This window comes from Corvus brachyrhynchos, unplaced genomic scaffold (assembly GCF_000691975.1).
Source record: "Corvus brachyrhynchos isolate BGI_N302 unplaced genomic scaffold, ASM69197v1 scaffold87, whole genome shotgun sequence".
Lineage (NCBI taxonomy): Eukaryota > Metazoa > Chordata > Aves > Passeriformes > Corvidae > Corvus > Corvus brachyrhynchos.
Genome location: NW_008239767.1, coordinates 5,479,463 through 5,503,135, shown reverse-complemented (window position 1 = coordinate 5,503,135; position 23,673 = coordinate 5,479,463). Strand labels below are relative to the sequence as shown.

Here is a 23,673-nt window from a genome sequence, read left to right as displayed (position 1 = left end):
TAGCAATCAAAATTTCAAGTACAGAGCTTCAGCACTGAATTCCACTGGAGCTTTAAAGTTGAGAAGAGAACATAAAGGAAATTAATAGCTTTTATTCAAATAACTTGTTAGCATAATCTTTGACATTCAAAGGCTGCTAAAAGGAGCTGCACAGTGCTGTTGTTCATAATTTGTAGCTTCCAAATATTGGTGGCATTAGGGCAATATCATGTACACATGTGCCCGCAGAGGTACACATAAAGTATATAGTGTTTTAGGAAAAAGGGAGGAGCCATAACACTGTATCATTCCTTAAGCAAACCACCCCCCCCCAAAACACTCAATTAAAGCAAAGAATGTAGTGGGCCTTTGCCAGAATTTCCAGCCCCTGTTTGTGTGGAGACCTTTAACTTTCTCAGAGAGTTTACCAAGCTGGAAGGCAAAATAAAGACAAATTACTACTTCATTTTTCCCTCTCAGTTTCTTTAATCCGGCAATCCAGCTCACCCAAGAACAATCCAAAAGGTCCTGAAACCATTGACTGCTTCAGAAGAACATAATATGTTGTTTGTTGTGCTTGGTGGTTTCCTGGCAGTGTTTCAGTGTTGGGCATTCCCCATTCTGCTTTGAATAAGCTATTTTGAGTAGCAGACTTAGTTCCGGTCCCCTTCACCGTAGCCAACTACTGTAAAGAGCAATGTGAAAACTGTGAGAGGAGATTTTGTCAGGAAAGAGTTCTGTGTTTCTTATTTTCCATGTTCATATATGTCAGTTAAGTAGCTCCTGAGAAATAGATAGAGGACAGTTTTTCTGTTGCTTTCCTCCTGTTTTCCTGCCTGGTCTATGTGGAAGGTGTCCCTGCCCATGGCAGGAGGGTTGGAACTAGATGACTTTTAAGGTCCATTCCAACCCAAACCATTCTATGAATCTGTCTTCCTCCACGCATCTACCATGCCTCTTTCCTGAGGGCATCATCAGTTTATTTACAGAACATTGAAAATGCATGTTAAACTAAGCGTGATTCACTCAGTGTAGGAAAATTAGTAGTATAATTATATAATTTTTACTGAGTCATAAAAATATTCATGTGTATTCTTTGCCTAGTAGGCCTGTATAGAATGTATATGTCAATGCATGTGCCATGTGTAAACATTATTTGCATGTTAACTAAAGTCCCTAAAGAATGTGAGCTCTCATTACCTTGTTCATCTGGGTTACTCTCTCAAGAAACAATAGCAACACAACCCTCTGAAGTCAAGAAATAGGTTTTATCTCTCTGTGGAGCATAAATCTGTTTGGACTCTTCAAAGCAACCTCCACTGGGAATCCCTGACTCCTTGTGGTACCGATCTCTGAACAACCTGAAGCACAATTTCTTTAGAGTAGACACCTGGGGTTTAAATAAACATTCATCATGGAGACTACGGGCATCCTGACAGTACTTTTAAAAAAAACAACCTTCATTGTAGAAATGAAGCTGTGGTACATTTTTGCTCATGTGTGCATTCTGCCAATAGCAAAATCATTGTGAGTAACCAAAATGCTACAGATTGAAGTTATATTCAGCAGTTCTCTTTAAAGGTCTGCAGGATCAGAGTCACTCTTTTTTTATTCTTTTTTTTTTTTTTTTTTTTTTTTTTTTTTTTTTTTTTTTTTTTTTTTGCCCAGTATTTTTCCAGTTGTGCTGTAGGGTCTAGGTCCAGTATAACAAAAGCAGTGAATGACTTTGCAGTGGGACTTAATTCCAACATCAAAGCCTCTGCGCTGTGATGGCATATGAGCTGTTCAAAACCAGTCTGCAGGATACATACCTGTTCCTGTCAGTTTAGCCAAGGAAGGAATTTCCAGTGTTCTCATCTCCATTTGGAATCCACCTGAAGCTTGCCAGAAAAGGGGCTCATGGCCCAGCCCAGCAGCCAGCCCAGGCACTGATGCTTCTGCTCAGTGCCTGTGGTGTAACTAATGGGGACTGGTTTGTGGCCCTTGAACCACGTGCAGCTGCTCAGCATTTCCAAGGGTACTCCCTGGGCTGTGGACGCTCAATGTGTTGGAGCCATGCAGCCTCCTCAGCAACAGGAATTCTTGCCTTTAGGAGATGTTAGCAAATGTCTGCAGGGCCCTGCTGTGTGCCCAGCCAGACCTGCCTGTCTAGAAGGCCTGTGGTTTAATTCTCCCTTGGCTTTCTCTTAGCTGTCCCCTTTCCCACTCACAGTCCAGTGAAGGTCGTGCTTCAAGGCACTATGGTCAGGAGCACCAGCCATCACTCTTGGCAGCAACACGTCTGCAGCTGCCAGCCAGGAATGCTCTACAGTGTCTTTTCCAGTTGTCCATGTACCTTCTGCTTTACAGCAGAAGCTACTTGATCAATGTGAAAAGCTCATTTCTTAAGACAATCTTGCTAATGGCCCTGGCACCCACAGTATGTTTGGCAGGAGGAAAGTCCATGTAGCCTGGCGGCCTGCGAGTCTATTTTCAATTATCTGGGGTGCTCAGAGGAGAAGACATTAATATTGCTGAGGATGACATAGCAAATTACTACTGCTCCCTAACCTTTTTAAATTGCTAACACTGTTGTAATCTGTAATTACAGAAATCAGTGTGAGAATTGTGGCACAGTATAATTATCTTTCCTGATACTTTATTGCTGTATGAATTATTAATCAAAATCAGTCTTGTATAGTATTTGCGGCAACTAAGAAGAATAAGCTATAATTAAATTTCGTTGTTTCTATTTTTGTGCTGGTGTTTTATGATGTTGTAATTGATAATTAATTGGTTAAAAATTCACAGAATTCTTGGGAGTTTCATATGACTATGACTGCTCAGTATTCAGCATTTATTAATTGAATAATGGGCTCACTGAAGAGACCTTTGTATATAGTCTGCTGTCATTACAATGAGCTCTCAAAAATGGTGAATTAATCATTAGGCCTTTCAATAGTTTCTTTTTAAAGGAAAGCAGTGACAATATAATCATATCCTTTGTTGTTATAGCTATAATTGAGAGAATGTAATAACCAATTACAATCATGGTCATTTTAGGAGCTCTGAAGTGTCAGTTATTGATAACTTTCTTTAAAAACAAAGTGTTGATTACACAGAACAAGTCTTTTTGTAGAAAAAATATTAGGAGATGGGGAAGGAAGCCTGGAAAATTATTTTCCTCCCACTTGCCACTTAAAAACAGTGCATGTTTATCCCTAAAAACTGTCAAGTCTGATGTGCTTCTGCTGCCATTTGTCAGAAGGACAAGTTGCTCTGAACTTTTTTTCATTATTTTATCATCATTCTCCCCATTTTTTTTCTGAGTACCTTTTGCTAAATTGTTAGGAGGAAAAAACAATAGAAAATGTCAGAACAAAAGAGCATTTTTTCACCTTCTCTGCCTGAATCCTGTTGAACAGAAATTCTGTGAGATGTTTACGTGCAAATCTGTGATGCAGACTCCAGCTACTGCTGACCAAAGAGCCTTAGATGTGTTCAAGCTGGCCACTTCAAACTATTCCTAAGAATATTTCTTTTACTGTTAGTGGAGCTGATTGAGAGAATGTGAACTGGAACTAAAAATAGTCCCAGTTGAGTATTGATCCTCTCTTAATGCAATAAGGAGAAAGTCGGGAGTCACCTTGAGTAGTAGGATATAAAATGTGATCTCCAGCTTATGCTTCCAAGCAAAACCTGTGGTTCATTTTACAACAGGTCAGGTACTGCAATTCCTAAATGAGGAATCACAGTGTTATCTGTTGGCTTCTTTATTACAATGTAGCATTACAGGCATAATGAGGAGACACTGATAAACCTTTTTAGGCCTTCTCAGTGAAGTTGTTGGGAGTCCTCTGTGCACTGTTGTAGATGTGATTCCTGTTAACATCTCCTAGGGGACAAGGAGGGGGATGAGATGGTGCCGTTGGGTCCCTCTTTTCCCCCATCCTTGCTGGTGGTTTGCCATGGACAGACTACAAAGATGCTTCTGCTGCAGTTTATGCACCTTTTATGAATTGAATTTAGCATTGTGTGGCTTCTCATGTCCTAAACCAGCTGCTCTGCTGGAACCAGTGGGAGCAGGAGTCCCTGGTATCGGTGACAGATGTTTTCTACTGCTTGCCTGCAGCAACTTGGTCCCACACAACTTCAGTTTCCGTTCAAGAAAGGGGAGCACCAGCCAGCATGTCCATTGCTGTCTCCCACAGCTGGGGACACAGGGGTTGAGGAGGTCTAGGAAACAATCGATTTGGAGTTTTATCTGCGTTGATATCCATCAAATAATTTGTTTCTGAGGCACTGGTTAGTAGGTCAGGAAGGATAATATAAGCACATTTGTTGTTGGACAGTGGAATATTGTCTGTGGAATATTGGACAGTGGAATATACATGCTGCAGCGTGTAAATATTCATCCCATGTAAACTTGTACTCTCAGTAATGTGGCTCTGGATATTTTTATTAGAAGTAACTCATCCTTTGATATATGCAGTGAGTTCTTTGCCCAGTAACATGCAGCAGTGGTCAGTTGTACATACGGTTTATTGCAGTGACTGTGAAATCTCTCAAGGAAAACTAAACAAGCATCCTGCTATGAGGACAGGGTACAATTTTGGTTCATTTCAATGGTCAGGAATCACAGCCTGTCCAGGCATCCTGTTCCTCAGTTTTTCCTTATGTTCAGTCTAAACCTCTGTTGTTTCAAATTGTTCCCAGTGTCTGGCTCAACTTTATCAATGACGTTGCAGGAAGAGTGGGCAGGCTGCTGTGAGGACCCTGCCTGTACATACAGGCAGTCTGCCATGCAAGAACTAAGTGTGCCCAGCCTTGCTGTAGCTCCAGAGATCAGAGGAACTCGGGCATGTTGAACAGTGTGACCACAGCCAGATGTAAGCCAGTTTCTGGAGAAATTTCACTGCTAACCTGCTGAAAATTGCCCCTGCATTCCTCCTCTGTAGAATACAGTTTATCCTAAGTGATTTCCAGTCTGATGCAACTTCTCAGCTTATGGCAACTGAGTTTCTCTAACAGCCATTTTTAAAGGTTTTTTTCAAAGGATTTCTGAAAGTCAACACTAATTACACTTACCAGTGTTCCTCACTGCTAATTTGACACACTTCAGGAATTCTAATAGAGCCCATCAGAGACATGACTTCCCCTTGAAGAAGCCATGCTGCTTTGTCACGATGATAATTTGCCTGGTTAAGTGCTCTGTAGCTCTGCCATGATAGAGATTTACCTTTTCACATAATTAGCCCAGTTCTGATGCAGGACTTTCTGGTCTGTCTTGATAAGATTTTCTCTCCCCTCACATTTCCCTTTAAAAACAGACACCACATTGCGTGTGCTCCAGTCTTGTGAGGCAGGAGCTGTTTTTCTGTGATAGGTAATGTATTTTTGGTAGCAGCTCAGTCAATGTGTTCATGAGTTCCTGGAGAGTTTTGGATGAGTGCCAGCCAGTGCAGACAGCGTGCACAGAGTGATTCGGATGTTCCATGAGCAACATTTTTGGTCTCCTGAGGTTTTGCATGCTTCCTCCATGCTGCCTGTGCAGAAGGGTTTGGTGGGATCTTCCACCCATCACCATGGAAGGAACGTGTAAGCAACCTTTCAGTTCACTTCACTGCAGTTGCTGGCCTTTACCAGCAACTTTTCTGCCTAGGTTTCAATGGTGCTTTTCTTGCCCACAGTAGCTCATGCCAGTTTCTGGAAACTTTTGTTTCATAGAGGCTTTTTCTGGCAGCATGGTGACCTATATGCAAACAAATGCACAGCATGTTCTTTTGAGCCAGAGAAAGGCTTGCTAAGACATTCTCTTTTCAGTCTGAAGAAATACCAAGTGTGTAGCAATGATTTCCATGAATAAGGTTCTGCAAACTCAGCATAATACTGAATTCAGCAAAAAATGATGCAGTTTGAATTAACACTGTGTAAAAGGCTTGCAGCCCAGCTTGCCTCAGAGTTCAGAGATAATACCAGATCCCTGGGTCTTTTTCTTCCAAGGAGAGGGAAAAAAAAAGAGTTGAATTCTGCTAATTTTTGTGCTACTACATGCCAAAGTCCTACAGTGACCTTTTCTCTTTGCCCTCTAAACCCTTTCCCTGTGAAAATGAACAATATACTTCCCAGTGAAGGGTTTCACCATCTTGCGCCTTTCCTGCAGGATAAAGCCCTCTTGGAGAGGAAACACCTCATGTCTGGAGGTCATTTGGTCGATGGCAGATCGTGGAAAAGGAAAGACTGTAAATCACTTGTGTTGAAACATTAAAAGCTGATAAATAGGTGGTCCTGAGCTGTAGCCCAGACCCAGTTTCCCTGTGCGCAATGCAGGGCTTGGGGTGCTTCCTAAAGGGGTCAGGGGCATGGTCAGGGGGAAGTCTGTGGAAGGCTGAGATTGCAGCTGCCAGACAGGGCATCCACATGGATCCTCAGGGACTGTGGGAAGGGGAACAGCATGGGTCCACCTTCAGGAAGCCCCTGGAGTCACAACAGTAGCCCTGGGAAAGTACGATGTTATAGGCAGCTGGGTGGAGGTCCTTCCCGAGAGCGCAGGTGGGGATCCACTGGAGAGGATGGTGCAGTTTATAGCCCCAGCAGCCCAGGACTGCACCGCTCTGGTTTCCTAGCAGAGAAGGCAGGCTTGCTCACCAGCGGGGAAATACATCATGGTATTTTCAGCACTTCACAGCCCATGCAGCAAATTTTTTAAAAAAATACACTTGATGAGAGCTGTAGTTAAAAAGTGAGAAATTACTAATTAGTAACCAAGTAATTCAGGGTTTGATTCACACAAATTGCACTATTACTGTAAGAGAGGATTGCAATTTCAGGCTAGCTGGGGTTTGGTGGGATTTTTCTAAGGCACTGAAAATATAATTGATGTTCTATTCATTATCTGCTGGGTTTCAGGTTTCTTGTCCTTTTTTTTGTCATCTGAGATATTACAGGCATAAGACATGCCTGGAAAATAAAGGGAAAAAAAAAGCTTACTGCTTTCCCCTTTGCATTGTCATTTGCAACTCTCAGGTTTTCCCACTAGATTGTTCTTGTAAACTCTTTCATTTCATAGCACGCAAGAGTGACCACTTAGAACATCATTATAGCGCTATCATTAGCATCGGGGTTTAGTTATACAGAAAGCTGTGAGTGAGATGAGCTAAGTGTCATTTTCTTTTCTACCTTGGTGGAGTGCTAATAACATGATTGCTGTCAATTCTCCTCATTAGTCTCAATTTATACAGAGAAAAATTTTTTTTTTTCTAGTCAAGAAATCCAGCTGGTATAACCCACCCCCCGAAATGTCTCCCTCCCCTGCCTGTATGCAGATCAATTAGCAGCTATGTATCTTCTGTCTAGATGTTAAGTTGTTGAAGGGCTAATCTGTGCTGGTTGGTTGTGGGGTTTTTTCTGTTCATGTAAGCATTTCAGCTGAGTGCTCAAAAGTGTAGCGTGAGTCAGCATAAAGATTGAAAATACCAGTAAAAGGGAATCTGTAAGCATTCCATTAAGACTTCCAGTAACAGTACAGTTTTGCACTCTTGGCAAAAATACCTGTTTTGTACAGAGTCATTGTAGCCACTGGCTTAAAAATACTTGTATAAAGGTGGGAAGATGAAGTTACAATTGAGAAGTCTAGTAAATGTAAGTAACAAGTGCGTCCTCTTAAGTCCATTCTTGTCTAGATGATTAGTGTCTTTCAAATGGCACTGTAGGAAAATGGTAACCTAGTTTGAACTCACGGCAAGAGAAATAGTTTGAAGTCATGTTGGGTCTAGCAATGTGCCTGTATATTGCACTAGCAAAGGAGAATGCTGCAATGATCCACATTGGAAAGTAGCAGAAGAGGAATTTTGCTTTTACTTGATACAGTAGTCAGATATTTGCAATGCAGCAATACTATACCAAAATACCATCATCTTACCCTTAGCCCTTGATGCCTCTGAATTTTACCTCTCAGAAGGCAGTTGTTGTTCTCAAGAAGGAGAAATAATTCCTTAAAAATACTGCAGGTTTGTGCATTTGCAGAACTTTCCCTTCAACAACAGATAGAGTAATACATACAAATAATCCTTTTCCCCATGTAAGCCTGAAAACAAGAGGGTTTAGTTTGGGATACATGGTATGTTCAGTCACAGCACAGGCTTTTACACCTTCCTACTCAGAGAAGTTGAAATGGGAAAATAATGAAAAGAGGATTCAGTCTAACACTAGGGAAGAAGTTTTGAGTAAATTAATTACTTCAATGTGTTCAGGTGCAAAGGGGGTTCATGCAGTGTGGGGTATTGGGGGAAGGTGTTTCCTTCCACCATCACAAATCCAGTCCCAGTGTTCAGAGGCTTTCCCAGTTCTACATGTGTCAGAAATTGCAGAACATCAGGCAGAGAATTTCCCTGACTCAGACAGTAGTAATGGGTGTGTAATGGGTGTCTTACATCATTCCAACCTCTGCTTTGCTGTCAGAAGGAGGGGGAGACCTGCAGGCAGAAGTAGCCCCAGCACCCATGTGCTGCCTGGAGCCAGACATCCATACAGGTCAAGGGATTTTCTTGGGTCTGTGGGTGTGGAATTCAGAAACATCTACTCTTCTGTAAATGGCGTTAAGCTACTGATGAAGGCGTGTTGCTTTAGCCATACATGGAAACAGATTTATTCTGGAGCCGCTAAATATCTCTCCCTCTTAAGGCCTAAAATTCTGATTGAGAAATTAAGTTGCTGTAGTTAGTCTTGGCTTGTCTTCATCAGGTGCAGTTCCACCTTGCCTTTTACTTGAGCCAAGGTCTTCAGAGAGTAGACTGGGGGGGTTGAGGGCTTTTTCCCTTTGATCTGAAAATATCAGAAGCAAGCGCAAAGCCCTTTTTTTTCACCATTAGAAAACCCAACAGTAACTCTAGCATCTTTTTTTTCTAAAATCTTCTAAAATTTCCAATGTCCCCATGTTATTGCCATTACTAAATTGGAAATTGGAGACGCATAGTAGGTGGTCAAAGAAAAGCACTTTGCAGCCCGTCCAAACCCTATTTTGGTTTTGAGGGGGGAAGTTGGTGGGGCAAGTAGGTAATCCAAGCATGACAGGGTGAAATCTGGTGGCATCAAACCAGTATCAATCGCGATGTCTTTCCACTTTTTCCCTAGGAACTTTCTTGTATTTAAGCATTAATGGGCTGCTTGGCCATGGTCCTGAGTTATCCCGATATTGGGCTGAATCTCACCATACCGCATTCACGCAGGGACCGTGCTGCTCCTCACCGCCTTGTTTCTGCTTTCTTCTCCCTTGTCCCCTGCAGGGTGTGAACGGCATGTCTGTGGATGAGAAGACTGACTCCCCCATGTATGTGTATGAGTCAACGGTGCACTGTACCAATATTCTCCTCTGCTTAAATGACCAGCGGAAGCAGGACATTCTCTGTGACGTGACGCTGATTGTGGAGGGGAAGGAGTTCCGCGCCCACCGGGCTGTGCTGGCTGCCTGCAGCGAGTACTTCTTGCAGGCCTTGGTAGGGCAGACGGAAAATGACCTGGTGGTCAGCCTGCCGGAAGAGGTACAGTATGTTGCCGTGCCCCCGCCGTAACAACGCGCCCCTTCTTCCCACGTGGTGGCCAAAGGGAGCATGGCACAGGTGTCGATGGCTGCCCCAGCATGGCTCAGGATGTGCTTTTTGTGTTTGGGTGGGTTGCGAATCGCTGAAGGATGGACGTGTTCACACCACGCCAGCCTTATTATGGAGGCAAAGCTTTAAGATGCTTCAGCTCGCCTTTGTCACTGCTGCTGAAGGAATTGTACCCAAACGTTTAATTACCATAGCCTCATTCAGGGCAGTATTAGGACCCTGATATTCCTCTGCTCTTCTAGACAGGAAATTTGAAAGGAGTGATGCGACAGCTACATGGCAGGTTATTGCTGAAAAATCATTTGAGCTGTCATGTTATTGGGAGTTTCATTGCTGTCCACCCCTCTCTGGCAGCTCATATCTTTATTCCACTTCTTTACGCTCTCCTGCACCTTATTCAGACTGGCTTCCTCACACCTCCCCTCATAAAGAGTTTGGGATTTAACTGTGTTTTCCACTGAGAAACCATGAACACAGTCTGTCAGAAAGCAGAGGTTTTGTCATGCAGTGTGACTCCCACAGCAGGAAGCCAAGGGACGTAGAAAACACATACCTCACTGGAAAGTTTATTTTATCACAGAATCTCACTGGCTGGCTTTCCCCCCCACTGTAATTTCCTCACAGCCATACAGCCATGACAGCACAGCTACCATAGGGCATGCTGGTGGCTTTGTTGCCCACAGAGGGGAGGTGCATGCCTGATGGCTAGGGCTGCCATCACCTGCTGCCTCGGCACTGCCTGCCTGGTGTCTCCGGCTGGGAAAGGTGGCATGAGAAGAGCGGCAATGTACCCAGGGCACAGCACAGCAGTTGCTCAGTGGGAAGGTACTCTGGCATTCAGAAGGTTTTTCACCATCATTTGCTAAATGCCCTTGAAGAGGCATGGTGGGTTTTTAAATGATGACAGGTCCCAAAGTGTCACACATCATTTTTCCCCCTCTGGTTTAGTTCTCCAGAGACTTCAGCAGCATCGTGATGTTGTCACAGCACAAGTTGGAGAGCATTAGAAGTAGGTCACTGGCTGTGACTTCATGAGTCCTGACACTGGATATTACTCATGAAGACACTTCAACCCAGACATAGGAGTTTAGAGATATTGCAGAGGACGCACTAGGATGCGCACTTTGATTCTGCACTGTCCGCTAATAATTTCCAGTGGAAGAATCAAGTCTCAGTCAGTGTCACATTGCTTTCTTGCCACAAAGCAGGGGTAGGAGCAGAGAGGTGACAAAACATGCCCAAGGGTACACAGGTATGAAATGGCAGGAGACTATCGAAGCCTTAGTGAAACACCTGTATATAATTCAGGTCCTGTTACATAAAGAAAAATAATAGAAATTCAAATAAGCATGTAGAAAAGTGACTGAGATGTTCAGAAGAATGAGCCTGGCCTAAAGGAGGAGAAGAAAGGACCATGGCAGGTTCATACTGCTGGTATGACAACTGAGTGTGCTGCAGCTCTAGTTAGGCAGAGGAGCTGAAACAGCTGAATGGAGGATTTTCTCTTCAATGCTAAAAGACACTGTTGACTCAAGCACTGATTGGTTTCAACTGGCTTTCAGTAAAAGTAGATTGAAAATTAGAAGATTTCTAATTTCAGCAGCAGTGAGGTGCTGAGCTGCTGGCCAGTGGAGGGGTTATGATGTGTCTGCACTTGGTCACCCAGTCCTATATTAATATGACACTAAAGATTTAAAATACAAAGGTTTGTTTTTCTATGTGTTTTATATGAGATACTGTCTAAGAAAAAATCCTCCAGTTCAACCATAAATTATTTCTATTTAAGCAAATCCCCTTTGAATAAATGAAGTATTGGAGTTTTACATTTTAGAATGCATCTCAATGAAAGATCAAAACATTTTAGTGACTTAGGGTTACACTGGCTGCTCTTATGGCTCCAGTGAAGCTCATGGAGTTGCAGAAGTAGTGAATCTAGTTCTTATGGTTTTTCCAAGAGCTCTGAAATTGTTATGCCTCTCCTAAGACCACCACTGCTACTTTGCCATGTGCTTCTATTAGTTGCAGAGTACAAGGGCTTTAACTTTCTCATCCTGGAAAAGAGCTCTCTTGGCCTATTAAAAAAGATAATGACAGTTACCAATGCTTACTTGTACAGATATTTTCCACATGCAAATTAATTGCTGCTAAATGCATTGCATCTTAGTTTTCTTGGTGGCTACTTTACTTGAACAGCTGTGTGTGAGGTGGTCAGCTAAATAATTTCCTCACAAAGCTAGTCACTTGGGATAAGGAAAGCTGCCTGATGCACCTTGCTGTTTCTCAGTTACTTCTTGGTTAAGATGCACATCTCTGCTTCTAGTGTTACTTGGCTTCACAGCGCTGGGCACTTCGGTAGGTGCCTGTGGAGAGATATGGGAAGTGCCTCCAAGAGTGTCAGAGCTCCCTGCAAGAGGAACTGAAACACTCCTGGTTTTTAAGAGCTGAAAAGCAGAGGAAATACCATCTTAGTTATACTGCATTTAAAGAAGTTAGCAGGGTCATCTTTGGTTCACAAGCTAAGGACGCTTCCCAAGGCTACTGTTTTCAGTCTGTGGTCTGCAGACCTCTGGCAGCAGTGAGTTATTTCTTAAGGTATCTGTGAAAACTGACTTACTCTGTCATGTAGGGGTTATTCTTCCAGTGGAAAAATTTCAAACAAAAGTTGAAAGTGAATATCCTGAGTGAATACTTTTTTTTGTGCTTAGAGACAATTTATGTTGGTGTGTAATATTATAGAAAAACAGATACTGAAAATAATTTTTAAATATAGTCTTCACTGTTCAAAACTTCTCTGAAGGTGACAATCGTTCATAAATTCACAGAGCTGTTTTTAAGTCAACCACAAAAACACTGTATTTTAAATTCTGGCGTAGTTTGAAAACTGTTGAAGTACATTGCAGAGAAAGGGCACTGTTGTTACTATTATTTCTCAAAGGTTTCATGTTGGATCTGGATAAAGCTTTATATATAAAGCTTTTACATTCATGTTATGTTGGTGTGAGGAAGCTTAACATCAAAGAAAATAACTTATTTCTGATTATTCAAAGCAGTAAATCTGCCTCTGAAGTCTAAACTGCAGACTTTTTTTTTACTTCATAGCATGCTGGGGTCATTTCGTTAATCTGGCATCCAGACATTGTTAACTGTTGTCTAGCTAAACAGGGAACAGATGTTTTTTACATTAGTTCTTGTTTATATCCAGTTACAAGTGAGAGCAGTCTTTACAATACACCAGTCATTTCAGTAGGGAGACATTGTGCACACACAGAATTGGGACTAGTTGGATTTAGAGGGTTTTAAACCACTGCAAAACCTTGTGTTAGACATTTCAGGTTAGTTCAAGCATGTCTTAATGTGCCTCAGTTCAAACCTTTCCTTAATCAACTTAAACAAAGTCAGGATGGAGCTAATTCTGCACTGATTGAAGAGTTTCCATAAACCCTTCTGTGCTGGTCTTGGTAATTTGATTTCATACCACACCTTTTGTTAAAGCAACATATTTCAGTGTGTAGACAAGCTGCACAGAGCAGCTGCATAATAGCAAGGGCTCAGATGTGGCCTTGTGAACTATCTGATGTGAACTCAGAGTGGTGTGTGAACTATCAACCCTCAGATCCAGTTAGAGGAATGGAGTGTTTCAGCTGCCTACAGCTCATAAAAGAGGGCCCCATTAGCTCTTAACTTCTATGCTTTTTTCTTCATTTGCATTTTGCCAAACAACTAGAACCTTGCCTGCTTTTCACCCGGGGTATTTTTCAGCAATTATGCAGTTTTCCTCTAGCAGGTGCTGGTAAACACAACCCAGAATTAATACTTTCAAAGAACTGAGTTTGAAGCTGTAAAGTTTGTTATTCACTCCATACCCCTAACTGTTGTTTTGTTTTATTTAATCACAAAAACTGGTCTTCCTTCCTCTAACAAGGCACTTAATTAAGTTTTTAATTTATGATAAGAAGTTAAATGGCACTTATGAGGCTTTTTTAATGGTTTCCACTTCCCATCCAGACTACAAAAAAAGGTGTGATGGAGAGAGACACGGCTGTCAGCCAGGGGTTTTGTAGGTCATGCCAATATTAGCTGGCAGCAGGCCGTTATCCAATTAACATTGCTTCATCGCTGCAAGTAATAGCTCTCGAGTAGATGATTGAGTCATTCATGCTGTAGTGGTACTCAACTTTACTTGAGAAGGAGCCAGTGCTTCATCGAATGGGCTTTTTATTTGCTATTATTTTATTTGCTATTATTACCTGCCTAACTCTGCTAATGGAAGTGCACGGTGAGTCTGCATGGGCAAGCTGAAAACTGGGCACCGAACAGGGGAACATCTTCTGTTCAAACACCTTATTCACTCACTCTTTTGAAAGCTGGGGGTGCAGTTACATGGTGAAAAGACAGAAATAGAAACAGCAACAAGTAAAACTCCTCAGTGGCATTAGATTCTTACAGGTTGGAAATAGAGATTCTCAACCTTGCTTGCATTTTTTTGATTTGGGGGCTTACAATTGAAAAGAATTTTCACCATCCATGAGAGCACCAAATGCCTTCCTCTCAGATGAAGCTAATCAAAAGTCTTCTGAAACAGCAGACCAAGCTTTCTTTAGCACTGGTCTGATACCAGCCTTTCTGTTTCAAGTTTTAGAAACTTGCTTCTCCAGTAGGTTGGTTCGTTTTACCTGTAGCGCTCAGATTTCATGAATCTGTTTCAGAGTGATGACCTTTTTTTAGTGTAATGAACTGTCTGCTGGAAATGTTTTCTTCCAAAAGGATTAAACTGAGCTATCTGTGGTGTCCAAGCCTTCCAAGGGGCAAAAGGAAGCAGCATCTCTTTTAAGATGAGGTTGTGGGATTTATCCACACAGCTCTTTCCTTTGCTGTTAAGAGAATGATGTTCAAAGTAGATGTAAGCACACACCAAAGGCTGAATTTCTCCACGTTCTCTCTCCTTTGATGCCTGGGGTGGCCACCTAAAAACAGAGGCTAGACAAGAATAAGGGAACAGAGGTAGGTATTTATTTGAAGGGCCTTCAGAGGTACACCCTGGGCAGTCAAAAAGGCTACACCCAAGATGGACCCCACGTCACGAGTGCTTCACACTTTTATTGGTTTGGTTCATTTGCATATCAGGATCAATTCTCCAATTAAAACTTCAGTTAATTATGCAATTTCCCCAAGTTTACTCCCCTTCTTAAGATGCTAGTTTACACATTTTGGGTCTAGGACAATCTGGGTGTCCTTGGAGAGCAAGCTTGGAGAGGCTTTGTTATGTCTAACCAGCATGAGAGAGGAGAAGTTAACAGGCTACAAGAAACTTCAGAGTTACACACTAGTACAGGATTTGAAAAATATAAAAGTTAAAACCTAAGGCATCACCTTTACTGCTGCAAAACCTCCCTTTTCCCCACAGGGTCTAGTCCTGTGAATTTTGTCATCTGCTTCTTTGGTTGGCATGGGTTAACTCCCTCACACGGTTGGTTAAGCTTCGCAGGGAGAAAGGCAGGACAGGACCTCAGATTTGGGATTCAAGGCTGGCAAAAGCTGAGTATGTTGGAAGCAAAGGCATGCAGCAGCACCCTGGGTGGGACTGAGCCAGGCATCTAACATTAGCATGGTTCGTAGCTGACAGGGAGGAGAAATACTGGCAGCCGCTAACCATCCATGCCAACCTGCCAGCCTGAGGGAAAAATGCTGGGAATTAGCCAACGAGAGATGATTGTGATGAGGAGAAAATCAAAGGCAGGATGCAGGAGGTCAACTATTATATACTCTGCTGGATAAAGGCACTTACTATTCCTTTTAATCTCCCTAAAAATAAACAGTGCTCTCTTACTTTGTCTTTTTTCCTTTCTTTGTATTCTCTGTATATATAAATATAATATCTTTGAAGAGTATAGGGACTGAGCTGGGAGTGCTCTGCACAGGAGCATAGAGTGAAAGAGGTGATAAATGTGGAAAAGAGGAGCAAGAGGGCAAGAAGTTTCTTTCCCAGCTGGAGGGATGTTTAACACAGTAGGGAACAACAAAAGACCCTTTTTCATTGGCATCCTGGAGATATATTAGGAGTAGCTAAGGCTAGCTCTTAGAGAATGGAAAGCAGTAATGTGGTTTTCTCTTTATATGACTGTATTGGCCATTGATGTTCCTCACAGATTGCAGCACTGGCCAGAATTATTTCTGCTTTGGCTCAGGAGGTGGCAAGAACCTGAAAGCCATTATTCCCTTCATCTGCAGAGCTTTTTGTAGTGGCAAAGGGTTATATCCATCAGGCTTCTAATAAAGTCGAGCTTCAAACTTACTCATGCTTCAACCTTACCTCAGTAATGCCACTTCAGTCAGTCCATATGGATAGAAAGTTGGGTCTTTGGTTCTCTAAATTCCTCCTAGGGAATGTGTTATTTTTCATGCTGCCTCACAGTGCCAGCACTGACCACACAGAGGGATGACTGGAGGCTGCAGCTCTGTAGTGAGACTAAAACTGAGCATTTGGGTACTCTTTGAAGTCTGACATGACAGGACACTAATTCAGGGGAAACCATGAGGCAGAATTGGATGTTGTTTTATGTGTGATGCTTATGTAGCACAGTACAAGGTGCAAATGATGTACTTTGTTTCTAGCAGGTGAGCAATAAAATAGAAACAAGATCTTCAAGATGTGATATGAAATTCCATCCATGTATCACTGCAAAGGCTTCCAGCACTGCTTAATTTTTCATGCCTCAAGTGTGGTGAAGAAACTAGCCCCATACTTTTCATTCCGCATAATGTAACTTCCATTATTTTCTGATGAGGGCTGTCTTGCTATTTATAACATTCTCTGATCTTTTCAGGTGGAGAAAAGCAAAATACCTCTATGTTGTGGTGAGAGCTAGGCTTCAAAAAGCAAAACAGAAGTCATGTATACATGCATGTTAAGTAGAGAAAATCTTGCAATAGCTCCTTTCCCCCCCTTCAGCAGTAGCTGTACAATATATTTATTTATTCAAGTAGGCATATAAAAGTGTACTGTCAAAGGAGATAGGGAGATGAATGTGCAGAACAAAATTCACCACTGCAATAAGTGGACTCAATTTTGTTGCCTTTGTTAGACCCCTGCCTGCCTCTACTGTTCAATTGGCCTCATTGACTGTGATTGCACTCGCTGGTGTAAAGGCAGTTTGCAGCGTGGAAACTTTCTTGGTCAAATATAACAAACATAATTCAAGTTGTAAAAGATATCTTGAATAGTATGTCCTACGTTAAGGGCATGAGAAGAAGCAATAAGGATGTGTAACAGGAGGTGGGTTGGTTTTGTTTGTTGTGTTTGGGATTTTTTAGTTTTTTGGTCTTATTTGCTGTATTCAAATATATATTAATGAAAATGAGATGGATGAGCCATGACTGTGCCTCAGCTCTCTGAGCACTCTGGCCCTGCAGACTGAAAGATCTCTCCCTCTCCTCCCTCTACACTTACAATTCTCTTACCTTTGCTTTCTCTCTCTCTAAAAATCCCTTTCAATTTCTTTAATGACTTCAAACCAGGTATCTGCTCTTTAAAGAGTCCAGAAATACAGGCTGAGCATTTGACTAAACAGACAGGTAAGGTCCAGTGAAGACACCTGTCAGCTTCACAGTATCAGACACCACAACCTTCAAGAGACTTTCTGATTCCAATACCAAGTTTTGTTCCCAAGACCCAAAAAAAAAAATTTTTACTCTTCATACAGCACTTTCTGACAAGGATTCCCTGGTGAATATTGTCAGACTGACTGTTTTTCTCAGCTACTAGTGAAATTGAGCATGTTATGGGGTGGAATATGCTATGTATTCAAATGATGCATTGCAGCAGTCAACAAACATTAAGCCTAGGAAGTATGGTTCAGTTTGGAAGTGAAGTACGGGTTTTAGGTGAGCAGAAGGCAATTGAATGGTACTAGGATGCGGGAATGAGGTGCTCTTTGTGAGTTTTACAGGGCTGTTTTTTTAGAGGAAGAAGTAAACACACACATTCTGTTAAATTTGATGCAAACTGAAGAGCAAAATGTTTGGTTTATTCCAGGATTTTTGTGTTGTAATGAATTTTCATCTATCCCATTTTGACAAGAGACAGCCAGCAAACACCTCTGAGTCCCAGTGCAGTCTAACACTACTAAAAGCTTTGTCCTTGGGCACTTTATTTACTTTAATAAAATAAATAAATAGGAGCAGCTGTAGTTGGTCAAACTACAGCTCTGTCTAGCCCAGGCTTGGTTTGTTTTAAAAAGTGAGTTTTAATTTCTCTGAAAGAATTTGAGTGGAGGCTTGTGTGGTTGTTTAAAGACTTAAATGAAAAGAAAGTATCAGGCATATCTCTAGGAAGCGTGTTGTAATTTACTGGGGAAAGATATCAAGAGAGCCACTGGCAGTTGTTTTGAAGCCAGATTAAAATCAACTGAAAAATTTGGCATGGGTTTTTAGCAACAAACTGTTCAGTGATATATGTATGACTGCACATTGTTTCATAACTGTAAGGCAAATGGCCTTTGAGGGGGACAAAATTTAGGCACCCCTTTAAGAAATTTGGTGCTCAGTACTGATGTAGTTCAGTGGAATTTAATATCCTAGAAGAAGATGGATCAGATTTGCTAATAAACCTTTCTTCTCTCGCTTTGTTTAATCTGACCTTCTAAGAGCTGATGGCATCAAAGTGTGCATTTAAGTGTAATTGTCTGTTTCCCGCACACAAAAGTAGTTGAAATATTTCCTTTTTTTTTTTTTTTTTTTTAATTTAGAAGCCTTTAAAAGATGTTGTGGAGAAGGTTGATTTGTAATTGAAATGGCACCCTGCTCCTTGCTGCGGGTCCACAGTCAAAATAATCATAGCTGAAATCAGAATGGCAGAAAACTGCAATACAAAAGCTTTCAGTAAAACCAATATATAAACAAGGTGTCACCAAACAGCTGGAATTGAGAGGTATCAGCTCTGAAGTTAAATAATGGTAATATAAAACCTTCAGATGTAGATTTCTGAGGTCTCTTGTGACCAAATAAAATACTGTCATCACCTCTCTGCACATGCTGGAGTGGGAGTTGATGCATCAGATGGGAATTACAGCACAGGTCTGTGCATCAGGTCAGTGAAGATTAAATCACCTTGTGTGAACCCCTCAGCAATGTTTACATCTCTCTAAATGCTCTGGTTCACATTACCTCACATGGAGGTGAACAGACTGACCCACAGCTGGCACAGCTGCTGGTCCCAGACCAGCTCACACACCTGACCCAGAGCTTCAGTTTCATTTCCTTCCCTCTGTACAAGGCATTGAGGATCTTGTTGGACTAGCTGCAGCATTTCTCAGGATGATCAGGATAGGATGGAGCTGCTCACCTTACCTGGGTGACTGGTCCTGGGTGACAGATGGGCTCTGCTCTGTGTCCTCTGCCTGTTCCTCTTGCATCACTCCTGAGGTCCTGTGCACTGCCATTGACAACAACTGCTGAAATTACCACATCCAAGAAGAAAGTAGACTTGGAGGCGTGGAGCAGATCAGAAAGAGCCTGTGAATTGCTACAGGCTTCTTGTCCCTCACCAGGGACACTTTGGGGATACTTAATTAGGAAATTTTGCTTAAGTCACAGCAGTTGCAGACCATTCCATATATCCCAAACAATAGGTGAGCAGGTTCCTAGCAAGACTTAATCTCTTCCAAAAAGAGCTAATCATTCTTGGCAAATGGGAGCTGTAGGTTTTCAGGACATCAAAAACAAGGCATCTTTCTCTTAGTGTTGAAGGAACCATATTTAGTTGAGTATATATTGCACCTGGTCCACATCATTCCCTGCAGCAGCTGCTCATCATTTCAGAGCAACACTTCAGAGAAATGGAAGTGTACAGACTTACTGTAAGGATAGCAGAGAGATCTGGCAAGTGTGAGCCAGGATGGATTCATGGGCACTGTTGTGTTCTCAGTGCTTCCTTCTGTTCCTGCAGTGTTAGATGTGCTTCCCAAAGCCAGGGCTGAGGTGGGTTTATGAGGGTAGTAAAAGAGAAAGGAGACCATCTAAATAAATAAATTGGCCCAGAAAGGGACCTGAACAGGGATAATAGTTCGAAGACATGTGGGCATCCATTGTATTGTACTTCAAACACATGGTAATACTCTGCTTGAAATTTGCTTGCTTTGAATTGTAATAGGACCAAATTTCCTCATCTCTGCATATACCTCTTACTTTATGTTTCCAGAATGGATGGGAATGCAGTTTGTGTTGATGTTTCAAGGTGTAGAAAGTAGATAAAAAGAAAAAAGGATTGTCCGTGCAAACTTTACCAGTACAGTTCTTAGTTTCTGGAAAAAATATTTTTGATGAAGTGGTCCTGGATTTTTGTGAGACTGTCATCTAGGAGGCTGAGAGTACATTTCTGACTGTGTAAAGAAAACTTTTGCATCTGAGAAGTGTCTTGGGTTTTCGCTTACCTTTGAAATTCAGACCTGTGGTTCTCTGTTTCAAGGGCCTGCAGCTAGTAAGAAACAAGTCTTAAACAACTCTGAAAGCAAAACATCTTTCCATCTCTGACCACACAGCATGCCTAGCCACCTCTCTCCCCAGATACACAGGCAGCCTTCAGAGAAAATTTGCCTGTCAGAGGATTCCTGGTCAAGTAAAAACAGAAAAGGTTTGAGTTGTTTCCTGTTTCCTTCAAAGGATGATGTTGGAGCCAGTAACCTTTCAAGACAGGAAAAAGCTGTGGAGACACAAAACCTGACAACTTCCCGTCTGATCTCGTAGAGGACTAGTGCTCATTTCTGTTTCTGGAAGGGGAAGCTGGACTTGAGGTAGATAGGTCTGCAGCCATTCCATCTGCCTGTTGAATTCAACTATCTTTTAACCTTATTTTTGTCTGACTGCAGATTTTCTTGTTGTACCATGGATGGCTTTCTGCATATGGCACTTTTGTTTGGACATAAAGCCAAATCAAGCAGTTTCTGTCTATCCCTTGAATTTGCTAGTTTTCAGGAGACTGAACACATCAAACCACGTTTTAATGGGTATGTTTTAAATGTCAGAATTGATTTGTCAAATGCAAGGCACAAAAAATGGAGAGTTGCCTGACTTTTGTAAGAGCCATCTACCCTTGTCATTTTTGCTCCATTTATATAAGCAGTAGCCATTGAGGTCACATAATATCTATACCATTGTCCAAGGAAGTGAAGAATGAAGAGATGTCCCTGGCATATATAGGCACTGGGCATTCTACAAAGAAACTTGTTCACATTTACAAAGTCATCATAGCATTCAAAAAGCAGAAAGAATTGCTTTCAGTAGTGGCAGAAGCCTTTAAATCACTAGCTCCTTTACTTCTTTCCTTGTCTTCAATGTATCTTGCAGTTGGAGGACTGAGAAGACCACCCAGTAAGGGCTACCTCAGACTTGGTTTAGTTTTGCTTCCTTTTCAAATGTGAGCCTAATCCTTCCCTTTTATTCCCTTTTATTCAGGTTTTATTTCACTATTATGCATGAACTATCCAATTGGAAAACTCAGTTGAGAGGGCCTATGCAGGTAAATCGTTAAAGACAAACGTTTGATCGTGTTTCTGGCCTTTGTCTTTAGCTGGTGTTATTCAGGTATGGTGATCCTAGCAGGAGCTGCACTGGACCTCTGCAAGCATCTCTGTAGGGCAGACAGGCACTGCACACATAAACTGCTCTTCAGGGGGTTTCAAGTCAATCCCAGCCTTGGAGAACCAGACTGTTTGCATCATCTGCTCTTGCACTCATCTTAGTTCTCAGATATGGCTTTAATCTGAATTACTGGACCAAGTTACAGTTTGATTTTAGAACTGCTTTTCTGCAGAGGAATTGCTTAGCTAAAAGGCTGTGAGAATTTATGGTTGTTTCTTGTCACTGTGCTTTCAACCCCTTGGTTGAATGATAAGGTGGTAATAAAGACCTCTCTAAATATTCTCTTTCAGGAATGGATGTTTTACTCATATCTAGGCTTTTCTTTTCCCAAACTGCTCTGATTATGGGTAAAAGAAAAGAAAAGGTCAGTGTCATATATGTCCTCAGGAGACTTCAAAGGTGTCTTTGCTATTGTAAAAAGCAGAAGAAATATAAATGGTTATAACAATTTGACCAAACTGTTTTCCTTCCAATGCTACTGTTTTCTTAAAGCCAAGGTTTTCATGAGGCCTTTCTGTAATTAGTTGTCTGTGCTATCATTTTTTTTTTACATTTAAGGGAGAAAGTAATTCCATTTGCAGATTGCAGCCCTTGTCCATCTGTCAGATGGGTGTGTATTTACAAGATGAATGCCTGTTTCTGATTTCTCCTGCTAAAACAAAGGTCACTCTGTCATTGTCCTCAGGGAGCTTTTGGACTAGCTTGCTTTGGTGTGTGCGTGCCCTTTTTTTGGTACAATGCTGAGTACCCTGTTGGGGCTCTAGTAGTGACCAAAGGAACAGAAGGAGTTTTGAGGATAAACCTGTTCACATGGCTAAAACTCTGTAAATCCACCACAATGATCTGCTGGAGAGTGATGGAGAGCTGGGCTCTGTATTGTGTGCTCCCCATGCCCATCCCTGCTGAGGTGAACCAGCTGCTACCCTGCCACCTCTGAACATGGGGTTCTCCAGCACCAAATGTGGGAAGGACTTGGGAAAGCAGCAACCCCTGGACAGGCTGGCATTTCCACACCCTCTTTATGCACATAGTACTGGCACATAAATGCTCTTGCTCAATCCTGTCAGCTGCATATCATTCTATTCTGGGGAAGGTGAAAGCAGTGCTGGAAATGACTCAGCTCCAAAAGGTATCAGCTTTACTCCTTTTACCCCCCAGAGTTGTTCCTTGCTTTAGGTTTGTGCGGTAGCTACCGTACAAGGGGGAAACATCAGTTTTTTAGAGAACAGCCATGAGAAATGCCATGGTTGCCCATCAAGTGAAAGCATTTGTCCTTTGGAGTTTATATGGCTGAGGAGTTCTCTGCACTTCAGCAGTGCTCTGCTTTGCCAGGGGTTTTTAAAGGTCCCTGGGAAGCCTCTACAGCAAATGAAGGAAGCTTGGCAAGATCCTGCATTGCACCATGCCCTGCCCAGCATTCCTGTAGTTCTTTCTATTTCCTGCCTCTTACAACATGGCTGTGGCTTTGGACAGCAAGCACATTCTGTATTTCCTAAACTAATGTTTTAAATGTCTTTATCTGTGAGGGTTTTACAGTGTGCAGTGCATTTGCACAGGGGCAGGGGGATTTTTGGTTTGTGTGATTATGTGCTGTTTTGTGACTCTGTTTTATTTCCTCTTACATCCTCCTTCCCTCTCTCTTGTACCTGAAACAGTAAATTAAATCTAACATAGCAGTACTTTCAGACGGAGGCGACACTTGGCTGTGCCAGTTCCCTGGTGGCTTTAAACTGCTGGCTGCAATACTGCAAACACATTCAGACCCTGGCTTGGCCAGCAGTTCCCCCCAGCTATCTGCATGTTTGCTCTCCAGGATTTATTTTACCTACACTATTGGAGACTCTGGAGTCACAGCCTATGTCTCATTGTTATGCATGGATGGGAAATATTCCTATACTTATTTGCATTCATTAGCTGTTGGGAGCTCCTCTGTTGAGGTCTCTAGCCTTGTTTTTACAGTGCTTTTGGCAGTGTTTCTGCACTTGGTGTGCGAATTTTTATGATCTGTTGCATGTTATTCATGCAATTTCCTGCCCTGTAATGGTATCAGTTTTCCAGACACAGAGGAATACAAACGAAAACCCAGGAGCCTGCATTAGCATAAAATGTCCCAGTTCTGTCAGTTTGATTAATTTGTCTCTTTGTCTCCACTCTATATGATAAGTGCTATTAATGGTTGCAACACTTCATATGTCAAAGTCTTTCTTCCTAATGACTTGAAAATGTGGTTTATTTCCCCCTTTTTTGTATTATTTTTCTCATTTAGCATTCCACTCAAGTATAGATTTATGCCATGCTCTTTCATTATCTTACTGGTTGCAGCACTGGAGTGATTACATATGGTGTAGGGTATGAGCAAGGATGCGATCCCAGGGGCAGCAGCTGCTGATGCAAGCTGAAAATAGATCCAGCGTATGCTCAGCACTTTTCCCAGAGGTCTTTTATTTATTAGGAACAGTCTTCGTACAGGACA

General features: G+C 42.0%; 1 protein-coding gene across 6 annotated transcripts in view; it reads left to right on the top strand.

Annotated features, from left to right (window-relative positions):
* The window catches only part of BACH2 (BTB domain and CNC homolog 2), a 145,281-nt gene that overhangs the window by 86,226 nt on the left and 35,382 nt on the right, over nt 1-23,673 (top strand). For all 6 annotated transcript variants that reach the window (XM_017742853.1, XM_017742857.1, XM_008640268.2 and 3 more), the window contains one exon: nt 9,243-9,497. In XM_017742853.1, the coding sequence (XP_017598342.1) occupies nt 9,255-9,497 (243 nt within the window). In that variant the 5' untranslated portion in view covers nt 9,243-9,254. The remainder of the gene's footprint in view (nt 1-9,242; nt 9,498-23,673) is intronic.